The sequence below is a fragment of the Eulemur rufifrons genome, chromosome 30, assembly GCF_041146395.1.
Source record: "Eulemur rufifrons isolate Redbay chromosome 30, OSU_ERuf_1, whole genome shotgun sequence".
Classification (NCBI taxonomy): Eukaryota; Metazoa; Chordata; class Mammalia; order Primates; family Lemuridae; genus Eulemur; species Eulemur rufifrons.
This window is the reverse complement of record NC_091012.1, coordinates 103623960-103636476: the sequence shown is the minus strand read 5'-3', so window position 1 is coordinate 103636476 and position 12517 is coordinate 103623960. Positions and strand designations below refer to the sequence as shown.

General features: G+C 40.7%; 1 protein-coding gene across 1 annotated transcript in view; it reads left to right on the top strand.

The window, feature by feature from the left end:
• Window positions 1-12517, top strand: part of ZNF81 (zinc finger protein 81) — a 69312-nt gene that overhangs the window by 41689 nt on the left and 15106 nt on the right. The window contains exon 2 of the mRNA XM_069464289.1: window positions 575-701. Coding sequence (XP_069320390.1) covers window positions 575-701 — 127 coding nt within the window. The remainder of the gene's footprint in view (window positions 1-574; window positions 702-12517) is intronic.

Sequence of the window (12517 nt, the reverse complement as noted above, 5' to 3'; positions counted from 1 at the left end):
AACATTCAACCAACTCTACACCCACCAACAGCCAAATATACATTCTTTTCAGGGAAACATGGACCATTCTCTAGATAGACCATATGTTGAAATAATAGAGAGTATATTTTCTGACCACCATGGAATTAAATTAGAAATGAACAATAAAAAGGCATCAAGAGAAAATGGCCATATTTTTGAAGAGCAAATGAAAACAACAGTATAGGGAGTTATGTAAAGTTAGAAAATTGAGGGGTATACATGCTTCCTTTTAAAAGTTATAGAACATAAATTTCCCATAAAAATGAACAAACAAAACAGGATGGAGATCAAATCCTATAGAAAATTATTTTTTAAAGTGGAAAACTATGTGTCATATATAATGAATAGCAAAAATGTATGATTAGACATTTGTATTCTTCATAACATTATATATATATATATAGATAAATAGATTGATATATAAAACTAGGTATTTAATAGGTATACCATATGGTATATTATGATGAAAAATAGTTAAAAACAACTTCCTGTATGTCTGCTTCCATCCTCCAGTGTCAATCATGTTGCCTTGAACAGGATTGTGTTGTTACAGGTACCAGTGTCATTTGAGGATGTGACTGTGGACTTCAGTAGGGAGGAGTGGCAGCAGCTGGATTCTACTCAAAGACGCCTGTACCACGATGTCATGCTAGAGAACTACAGCCACCTGCTCTCAGTGGGTAAGCACAACAATCCTGTGAAACTGTGAAGAGCCTGTTACGGGTTTATTTGTGTCCTTCAAATAAAGTATATTGAAATCCTAACCCCTAGTACCTCAGAATGTGACCTTATTTGGAAATGGAGTCTTGACAGAAGTAATCAGGCTAAAATGGGGTCATTAGGGTGGGCCTTAATCCAATATAACTGGTATCCTTATAAAAAGGAGAAATCTGGACACAGAGACACACAGAGAGGGGACACAATGTGAAGGCACACAGGGAGAAGATGGCATGTGACTGGAAAGATGCATCTGTAATTCAAAAAACACCTGAGGCCAGCAGAAACTAGGAGAGAGGCCTGGAATAGTTCCTTTCCTGGAGCCTTCAAAGAGAACATGACCCTGCTGACACCTTGGTTTTGGAGTTCTGGCCCCTAGAACTATGAGACAAGAAATTTCTGCTGTTTTGAGCCCCCTTAGTTTATGGTGCTTTGTTACAGCAGCCCTAGGAAACTAATACAGATTTTTATACTTGGAAATGGGGTGCTGCTGTGACAAATACATAACAAATGTGAAAGTGGCTTTGGAATTGGCTAATGGGTAGAGGCTGGAGCTAGTTTTGAGATGCTTTGAGGTCTGAGATGGAAATGAGGAACATGTTATTGCAAACTGGAGGAAAAGTGATCCTTGTTATAAACTACCAGAGAACATGGCTGAATTGTGTTCTGTTGGGTGAGGAGTAGAGCTTGTAACTGATGAACATGAATATTAATTATAGCTGAGGAGATTTCTAAGCACTGTTGGAGAGCACAGCCTGGTTTCTCCTTGTTGCTTATAGTAAAATGTGAGAGGAAAGAGATAAATTGAAGAAGGAATTGTTAGGGTAAAGGTACTAGAACTTGAAGGTTTGGAAAATTCTCAGCCTATCTATGTTGCAAAAGTTGAGAAAGTGTACTCTGGAAAGAACATCAAGGGTATGTCTGGACACCTGATTGCTAAAGAGATTAGGTGTGTGACTCGTGGATTCAATCAACTGTCTCAGTAGAAACGCTTCCAGTTTGGGCTGAAGGAGACAGAGATGGGAGAGAATGAAGGAAGGCTGTTAGACTTCTGAGATTCTAAATCCAGAACTGGGAAATGGGATGATAAATCTATATGACTATGAACATGTGTTATCCTTCAAGAAAAGGGAAGAATGACTTCAAGGATAGTACAGCTACAGCTGCTGCCACAGGTCCTGAAGGCACAGGCTGGGAGATGGGGGGACCCACTGCCTCCTCAGTTTCAGAGGGCAGGGCTATCTCTTTGTTTCCAGGGCTGAGGCGGAAGGGCCACAATCCAGGGCCAAGGGGTGGGGTGGCCATGTCTGCTCTGAGGCCATACCTCTTAACAGTTTTGTATGCTCTCGAACTCTTTTCAAAGTTCTTTTCAACTTTCCCTTCTGATACTTGTTGACAGTCAATTTGTGCTGGTATTTAGCCTTAGATGGAGTTTACCACCTACTTTGGGCTACATTCTCAAGGAACACGACTTCAGTAATGCCCAGGCTCAGTGCACGAGGAGCTGCTACTAGCCTAACACCATCCACAAGCTGGGCCTCCATCAGTGCCGCGTGAGCAGCACTGGGAAGTGGGTCTTCTGTATGCCACATTTATGGTGCCCCACTGCGGGGCAGACATTCAGCACTGGGCTCTTCCATGTTCACTTGCTATTATCGAGGGAATCCGTTTTAAGTTTCTTCTCGTCTACTAACCAATATGCTTAAATTCAGTGGGTGAGTAAATTCAGGCCCAATAGCAAGCCAAAAAGTGTTTCTCAAACGGAGAGTACTTATCCACAGAGGATGGCAGGGCTTTGCTCCACAATCCTAAGGATCTGTGCTGTAGTTCAACTATAGAGGACTGCCAAAGGCTCCAAATAACATCTCTACCTGCCATGGGCACTTGAAGCACCATTGAATTGGCTGGATCAAGTGGCCCAAGTGGCAGAGAAGCTTACACAGAAGCCTGGACCTGTTGCTGAGCCTTCTCTTGTTTGGGGCCCCCCTCAAAACTAGCTGCTTTTTTGATCACTTTGTAAATGGGCCAGAGTAGCACACCCAAATGAGGAATGTGTTGCCTCTGAAATCCAAATAGGTCCAGTAGGCATTGTATCTCTTTTTTGCTTTTAGGAAAGGACAAATAAAGAAACTTATCCTTCACCTTAGAAGGGATATCTTGACATGCCCTACACCACTGGAGCCCTAGAAATCTCCCTGAGGTGGATGGCCCTTACGTTTTTGTCAGATGTATTTCCTACTGTCTGATATGTAAATGTCTTACCCACAGATCTAGAATAGTTGCTGTTTCTTGCTCACTAAGTCCATACAGTGCAATATCGTCAGTATCATCAATGTCATGGACCGATGCAATATCTTGTGGAAGGGAAAGACGATCAAGGGTTCCTGCAGACTGAATTCTGACCTAGGGCAGGAGAGTAGATATACCCCTGAGGCAGGACAGTGAAGGTGCATAGCTGGCCTTGCCAGCTGAAGGCAAAGTGCTTCTAATAGTTTTACTAACAGGTATCACACAAATAAATCATTTGCCAGATCAATAACTGCATACCAGGTGCCAGGGAATGTGTTAATTTGCTCAAGCAATGAAACCACATCTAGAAGAGCAGCTGCAATTGGAGTGACCCTCTGGTTAAGCTTATGATAATCCACTGTCATTCTTCAAAACCCATCTGTTTTCTGCACAGGCCAGATAGGCAAGTTGAATGGGGATGTGGCGGGAATCACCACCCCTACATTCTTCAAGTCCCTGCTGGTGGCACTAATCTCTGCAATCCCTCCAGGAATGTGGTATTGCTTTTGGTTCCTATATTTTCCCAGGTGGAGGCAGTTCTAGTGGCTTCCATTTGGCTTTCCCCACCATAATAGCCCTCACTCAACAGTTCAGGGAATTAATATGGGGATTCTACCAGCTGCTGAATATGTTGTTCCAATTATGCATTCAGGAACTGGGGAAATCTGCACAGGTTGGGTTCAGGGACACACCAGCCCTACTGTGAGATGGACTTGAGCTAAAACTCCAGTAATCACTTCCTTTCTGTAAATTCCTGCTCTGACTGGTGAACCACAGTGGCATTTTGGGTCTTCTGGAATTAGTGTCAGTTTAGAGCCAGTATACAGTAATTCCCAAAATGTCTGATTATTTCCTTTTTCCCAATGCACAGTTACCCTGATAAAAGGCCATAGGTCCCTCCGGGGAAGGCTGGGAGACAGATTACCAGTATAAATTTGTGGTAGTGTACCAGGGTCCTTTCTCAAGAGGACCTGATCTCCCTTGTTCATTCAGGGGGTTCTGGATCTGTAAGCTGGCTCAAGTTTGGGAATTGATTGAGGGGCCATGACCCTCTGTTTTTATGATTTGAGTTAGACTTTTGTTCACTTAACCTGGAACTTTTCTGCTTTTACAGATCAAGTAAGAATTTAGTAGGCTTCCTATGTATTTCACTTCTAGGAACACCATGATTAACCAGTCAACACCATAGGTCTGTTCAAGGCAGTGTTCTCTTTACTATTGGAAGTAGAGTTATTAGTGCCTTATGTAACCAAATTAGAGAATCAATTCTGGAAATCCCAGAACCAATTCAGAAAACTCATCCTTGAGATTCTGTTCCTCTACATCTACTTTTGGCACTAAAATCTGTATTAAGATTCTCCAGAGAAATGGAACCAATAGGAGATTATATATATAGAGAGAGATTGATTGATTGATTGACTGATTTTAAGGAATTGAGTCACCCAATTACGGAGGCTGGCAAGTCTGAAATTCACAGGGCAGGTCGGTAGGCTAGAAATTCAGGTAAGAGTTGATGTTGGTATTCCTGAATCTGAAATCCACAGGGCAGCCCAGCAGGTGGAAAACTGAGGCAAGGTTTTTATGTGGCAATCTTAAGCAGAATTTCTTCTTCCACTACCCACTACATATTCCCTTTGCCCTCAGCAAACACCTCAGCTGGTCATAGTTCTTTGCCTGGTGGGGAGACCCAAACCTTTATTCCTGTGTCAGAGAAAACCAGAGCTGGACAGTAGTTAAAGCTGGAAAAAGATTTTATTCAGAACTTTTATGGTAGGGGCAAAGAGACCTCGGTATAGAAGTGGGCTCAATTCCAAATACAACATGGACAAATGGGAATCTATGGCCAAGGAGCAGGGTGGGGGTCAGTGGATGGAAAATCACTCAGAGGAAACATCAGGGGTACAGGGGATCCTGACTAAACCGACCTAACAGGACTCTTGCTGAAGGCAGGACAGGGGGATCAGATATCATCTGGAGAGTGGTGCAGGATGAGGAACCTCGTCCAGGAGCATCAATGCTGAGGTTGGGGGATATGGCTGAAGTGATTTAACAGGATTCTTGCTAAAATTGAGCAATGCAAAGATGGATGTGGAAGTCCAAAAGTTGAGTCCTAGTTGGGAAGAAGATTCAGAAGAGCCTGACTAAAACTTGGTCAAGGAGACCGTCTTTGCTAGTTCCTCCTCTTGTTCAAGAAAAGAAGAAACATTATTCTTTCCTTTGAACAATATAAGTCTGTTTCTCATTCGGTCACCTTTTGTTCATTACAGGTCAGTTGAACCATCTGCTGAGACTTGGTAGTAGAGGATATTTCCTGGATGTTTCTAGCAGACAGGTGTTTAATGAGTGATATTTCTACAGAAATAAAAGAAAAATAAAGATTAATATTTGAAAACCTAGTTTCTGAGTCCAGAGAGCAGCCAGTCAAGAAGATTCTAGATGTTGGGATGAAAGCATCTTTAGATGGTAGAGTGAGGATGGAAGTAGCAATCTGACAGATTTCCTTGTTTGCCGTTTGGATCTCTGGTGCTGACATTGGGTGTTCCTGTGCACCTTCTGATTGGCCCACAGAGCAGCAGGAATGAAGGTTGCCTGTACATGATCTATTGTGCTGATTTCTTTGAAGTTTATATGAACTCATCCAACTTTAGCTTACTGCAGGGAATCAGGAAAAGGGCAGTTTAGTTTTCAAAAATGCCAAGTCAGGAGGGTGGGAGAAAAATTGGAAATGTTAGTTTGGAGAGTTATAGCCAGATATTGGAGGAAACCAGAAGAATCGGTCCAGTTCAGTTTACAGGTAGTAACCCACAAGGGTGTGCTATAGTGTTCCATTGAAACATAAAATTTCTGTCCACAGTCACCTCCTTTTTATTTGTACAAAGATAAACAAAGTAAGGTTATTCTTGTTTACAAAATAGGTCTGCTCTTGTTTAGATTTGCCTGATTATTTACATAAGTGCAGCAAGAATGCTAATTGACTGCACAGGCCTTTTTGAGTTTGCTTTGCTGGAATTTTTCATAAGGAATCTCAGATTAGATTTTTAAAAACCTCTTGAGGCTAGGAAGCTAAGCCAGGAACTCACCACCAGACTTCAAATTCCTTTTCTCTTAAGATTTGGGTGGGCCGGGCGCGGTGGCTCACGCCTGTAATCCTAGCACTCTGGGAGGCCGAGGTGGGCGGATCGTTTGAGCTCAGGAGTTCGAGACTAGCCTGAGCAAGAGCGAGACCCCATCTCTACTAAAAATAGAAAGAAATTATATGGACAGCTAAAAATACATATAGAAAAAATTAGCCGGGCATGGTGGTGCATGCCTGTAGTCCCAGCTACTCGGGAGGCTGAGACAGGAGGATCGCTTGAGCTCAGGAGTTTGAGGTTGCTGTGAGCTAGGCTGATGCCACGGCACTCACTCTAGCCTGGGCAACAGAGTGAGACTCTGTCTCAAAAAAAAAAAAAAAGAAATTATATGGACAGCTAAAAATATATATATAGAAAAAATTAGCCGGGCATGGTGGCGCATGCCTGTAGTCCCAGCTACTCGGGAGGCTGAGACAGGAGGATCACTTGAGCTCAGGAGTTTGAGGTTGCTGTGAGCTAGGCTGATGCCACGGCACTCACTCTAGCCTGGGCAACAGAGTGAGACTCTGTCTCAAAAAAAAAAAAAAAAAAAAAAAAAAAAAGATTTGGGTGAATTCCTCTCTTCTTGAGGACCCCAAGATATCCCAGGGTTCCTGGGCCTGCCAGGAAGTGACTTTCCTTACTCATCTATGAGGCTGGGAACCCTATAAGCCAGGTACCAGGCCAGTTTCTTGACAAGTATGGGCTCCATAAAGTCAGCCTTAGTTCCTTAAAACTGTCTGGTCATGTCTAAAAATATGACATTCCAGTCAAAGCCTTGGTTATATAATATAACCAGTGTTTCCAATTATGACCTGTTAGAAGCAGAACAAATTCTTACTGAACATATGAAAATAATTATATTGCCATGAAAATAAGAGCACTCAAATAAGATTTTCTGAATTCCGGAGGGCTTAGGCAGGGAGGAAAGATACATGTTTCATTTCTGTTTACGAAAGTATAGTAAAGGCAGGTTAAGAGAAAAGGGAAAGTGATTCCTTATATCTGGAAAATAGAACAGTAAACAACAAGTACTGTTCCAAGCAAAAACCATGATCATCCTTTATTAGTTCATTCAGTCCCAGTAATTAATTCTTGTTCTGCTTCAACTTGGGTTAGCAGTTTTATGAACCCATCAGCTTCTCCACCAGAGTTCTGGAAATCCTTACTCATTCTGGTGGTATAGTCGCAAAGTTATTCAAGCAATGCCATCATGAAACATTCTAACCTGTAGCTTATTGCAAACACGTTCAGAGACAAATTAGAGTAAAACAAAAATTTATCTGTGAATGACAAGTTAAAATGGCTGTGGTTAAAGATCTGATGAGAAGTTCATTTGACAAGAAAATTTAGTTATTTCTGTGACATACAACATTTTAAAATAATAACCTGTATTATGACTGATAATATTATACCAGGACATATCATGGACAATGAGGGTATTGACAAATTTCTATGAATTTCATGTAATTTCTGAAGTATATATATTAATAACATTTACCTATACAAATATAACCTAGGTGAGGTTAAGCATCCCTTCTTATTTGACAGTGCCTTTTCATGCAATTCAACATATCAAATAAACGAAAGTTTTAAAATTTAATTTACTTTTTATTTTTTAATTAATTGATTGATTTTTTTTTTTTTGAGACAGGGTATCACTCTCTTGCCCAGCCTGGAGTATGGTGGCATGCAATCCTCCCACTTCAGCCTCCTAAGTAGCTAGGACTACAGGTGTGTGCAACCACCTCGGGCTAATTTATTTTCTGTAGAGACAGGTTCTTGCTATGTAGCCCAGGCTGGTCTCAAACTCCTGGCCTCAAGCAATTCTCCCGCCTCAGCCTCCCAAAGTGCTGGGATTACAGGCATGAGCCACCACATCTGGCCCTGAAATATTTTTAACATTTCTCTCTTTACAATGTGAAAGAACGAATGGTTGGAGATTTTCCAGGGGCTGTCTGGGAAATCTCAAGGTCAGTTTGAGATCAAGATTTCATGGAGGATTTGATTTGGGGAAGGTAAAGTTGTCAGAAATGTAAACAAAATACAACAAAACACCTTAGTTCTTTTAAAAGTGAGAAGTCTTAGATCTCTTAAATAGTCAAGGACATGATAAAGATTAGAACAAGAAATTATTGTGAGAAAACACAGAATCTTTTTTTCCTAGGCAGATTACTTAAAAGGTAAAGAAAAACTTTTACAATCTCTTATTAAGAACAGACCACTAATCAAGAAAACTTTGTCATTTTAACAGAGAGAAAACCAAATTCTAGCTTTGCCAACAGTGTACTTTTTTTTTTGTTTGTTTGTTTTGAGACAGAGTCTCTCACTCTGTTGCCCCGGCTAGAGTGCCGTGGCGTCAGCCTAGCTCACAGCAACCTCAAACTCCTGGGCTCAAGCGATCCTCCTGTCTCAGCCTCCCGAGTAGCTGGGACTATAGGTGCGCACCACCACGCCTGGCTAATTTTTCTATTTTTTTGTAGAGATGGCGTCTTCTTGCTCAGGCTGGTCTTGAACTCCTGGGCTCAAGCGATCCTCCCACCTCAGCCTCCCGGGATGCTAGGATTATAGACATGAGCCATCACGCCCAGCCCCAGTGTACTTTTGATATGAAAGTTCATCTTAAAAACTTATAAACACATTGATTGAAATCTTAGCCGGTTTGATCACACATAAAATTCCTTTTCTGCTAACCTTCTATAATTTTCTGTATCCATTCAGTTTTTGTCCTATATTTTTTCTCTTTCTTATTTTAGAACTACAAATTATGCTACTTCAGGACAAAATTACACTTTCTCCCTTAACAAAACATATTTTTCATACCTTGTATACTTTTCCTTATCAAAATCACATCCTGCTTTCCTCCCATTTCTTTCATGTAGTGTTGTTTCCCTTCATCTTTATTATTTCTGGTAGTTTTAATTACATATATTGATTATAATTTTTAACCATTGGTAACCTCTCTTTTACAGAAAAAACTAGGAAATTGACATTTGTGAACCATCTCTCACATACCAGCATTCCAAGTGAGCAGATTGGCAAATTTTGTGAATACACCATCTCACAATTTTTGGGCACATGTATTTATAGTATAGTTTGTCAATGTGGCAAAAAGAACATGTTTATGAACAGACTCAAATATCTTTAGCTTCTCTATGCCATATAAAATGGTAAGCAAAAAATGTAATTATTAACCAAACTTGTGTTTAATAATTACAGTTTTAGTTTATCTCACTTAGAAATAATCTAGATAATTAATGAATATCTGTTATCTAACTTAGTGTAATTCTAAGGTTGCAAGTTACCAAAAAGATTTTAGAAATTGTTTTTAGGCAGTCATAACACCAAACAAGGTTAACCATTATCTCAAGTTATTTCTCTGTTATCTATTTTTACAGCATGTGCGTGTTAGGCAAGCATCACCTGAAGCAAAAACCTAAATACATGAGTTGTTTGTTTTGTTTTACTGCTATATTTGATACACGTGAAATAATGGACATCAAGCAATTCTCTTGTCATCGTCGTCTTCTTCTTCTTCCTTCGTCTTCTTCTTCCTTCATCGTCTTCTTCCTTCGTCGTCTTCTTCCTTTGTCTTCTTCTTCCTTCATCTTCTTCTTCCTTCATCTCCCTCTGTCACCCAGGCTGGAGTGCAATGGCATGATCATAGCTCCCTGCAGCCTCAAATTCCTGAGCTCAAGCGATCCTCCTGCTTTAGCCTCCCAAGCAGCTGGGACTACAGGCATGAGCCATCATGCCCAGCTCTTTTTTAAAAATTATTTTTTATTTTTAGAGATGGAGTTTTGCTATGTTGCCCAGACTGGTCTCAAACTCCTGGCCTCAGGCAATCCTTGCATCTCAGCCTCCTGAGTAGCTGGGATTATAGGTATGAGCCACCATGCCCAGCTAAGCAATTCATTTTTACTGCATCTTTACTTTTAAATTTGTTCTGAGGTTGATTTTATAGTCGTTATAATCTTAAACACCCAGCAAATATAATATCAGTTTATTTGACTAGTATTTAATGCTGATAATTTAGAAGACACAGCTATTTTTATTAAACTAATAATATTAAACTAATCTTATTTACCAAAGATTTAGCACAATTTGGATAAAAATACTAAAATACCAAAAGATGAAAAATGTATTAAAAGCCACATGAATTTGAAAAACATTTGGGCTAGTTTCTATGTTTCTCAGGGTTCTAGGAACATTTAATTTATATAAGCACTCATTTATCTCTAAGTTGATTTGCATAGAACTCCTTTAAGGGATCTTATAAATTAATTTCTATCTCTATCTGGAGGTAGAAAATATCACATAGACACAAAATATATACATATATAAACATACGTGCACAAACATATGCACAGATGAAACAGAGGTCCTATAGATTTCTATTCTAAAATTTTAATGTATTTTCATCCTTGATATTTTTATCCAAATTGTGGTTTTTGGCAAATAGAACAAGTTAAAGTTACCTGTTTACTAGTATTTGTGGAGGAGACATTTAAGATTTTTCTCTTGACCTGATATCTAATCTTATGGAGGCTGTGGACTAAATTTTAGGTGAGAGACTGAGGGGACATCACACAACTGTCTGGATGTTTCCAAAACCCATCTAAGTGGATAAAATATCTAGTCTGTTTCCAATTCACCTTTTTTCTCTTTCACCCTCAAGTGGTTGCTTTTAGGGGTCCCTCAGTCTCTTGAGAGCCCCCAGTGGGGGGAGGAGACCCAAAGTTCAAGTGAGTGTAGGGAGTTAAGGGGCTAAAATAGGACAGGAAAGTTCTGGCATGGATGGAGGAGGTAGGGATTTGAAGGCGGACATATCAACGGATTCAAGGGAACTTGAAGGGAAGAGCAAAGGTGGTAAAAGGAAGGAGGAGGAGCAGAAGCAATGGGAAAGGAGAGGTCTTAGAAAAGCCAGTTTTGAGAGATGTCACGTGTCCCAAGGAGGTTCTTTAAATTCCGTATTATCCTCAGCAAAATCATGCCAGTGAGAAAGGAAGCAGGTAGAGTTGGCAGAACATAACATATAGTCAGCAGGAGTTCAAGAAGCAGTGTTTTAGCTGATGGAGAAGTTCCCATGTTCTTAACAATGGTACCTTTGTGCTTATGAATAGAGAAACTTGGGACTCTAACCCAGCTCTCATTTCTTATAGAGCTTACCCTCTTACAAAGAGAGAAGCCTAGGACTCTCCTCCATCCTTTCCTTGCCTTGGACTCTAACCTACCTTCTTAGAAACAGCTGCTCACCTGGGACTGTAACCTAGCTTCTAGAATCTACTCAGAATCTTAAGAATCAAAATCTGTCCTTACTGTGCTTCAGTGGACTGTCACTTAGAGCACTGGTTTGTGAGTCAGACTCATCAATGGATTCCCCAATCAATCAGCCAGGAGTGAAAGCAAAGCTTTCAAAGGTACACAGTTGGGGTCCTGGGTGAAAGGTCTGGGGTCCAATGATGAATCTGATCTTATCTGAGTCCCGCACCATAACTATCAAAGAAAAGCAAGGTTGGACAGTACTTAAAGCAATAAAAACAGATTTTATTTAGAACTTTTATAGTAGGGGAAAAGAGACCTCAATATAGAACTGGGCTCAATTCCAGATACAATATAGACAAGTGGGGATTTATAGCCAAGGAGCAGAGTGGCCATAGATGGAAAATTACTGAGAGGAAACATTCGAGGTAAGGGAATTCTTACTAAACTGATCTAACAATGTTCTTGCTGCAGGCAGGCCAGGGGGATCAGATATCACCTGGGGGATGGTGGAGGATGAGGCATTTGGTCAGCTATCAAGGGTGATCAGATATTGAGATTGGGGGATTCTGGCTAAACAGACTTAACAGGATTCTTGCTAATATTGGGCAATGCAAAGATGGACACTAAAGTCTAAATGTTGAGGCCTAGTTGGGAAGAGGATTCAGAGGAGCCTGACTAAAGTTTGGACAAGGAGAGATTCTTTGTCACCTGAAGGGTCTGGGCCATTCGTAGTCCTGCGTGAATTGGGTTGTTACAGTTTTCCATTGACTTTTATCATAGGGTATGATAATACTAAGAGACACTCTAAGGGATCTGATGGATTCTAGACACACTCTTCCTTACCTCCACTGTAGAGTAATAATCCAATTTCCTCTTGGTAATTAGGATCAGTCACCCTAGGCAAAACCCTAACTCCCTTCTTTGCCTGTTGATTTAGAGGCATGAGGGAACCAAAGTGGCCAGGTGGCAGTTTTTTTTTTTTTTTTGAGACAGAGTCTCGCTCTGTTGCCCGGGCTAGAGTGAGTGCCGTGGCGTCAGCCTAGCTCACAGCAACCTCAAACTCCTGGGCTCAAGCAATCCTCCTGCCTCAGCCTCCCGAGTAGCTGGGACTA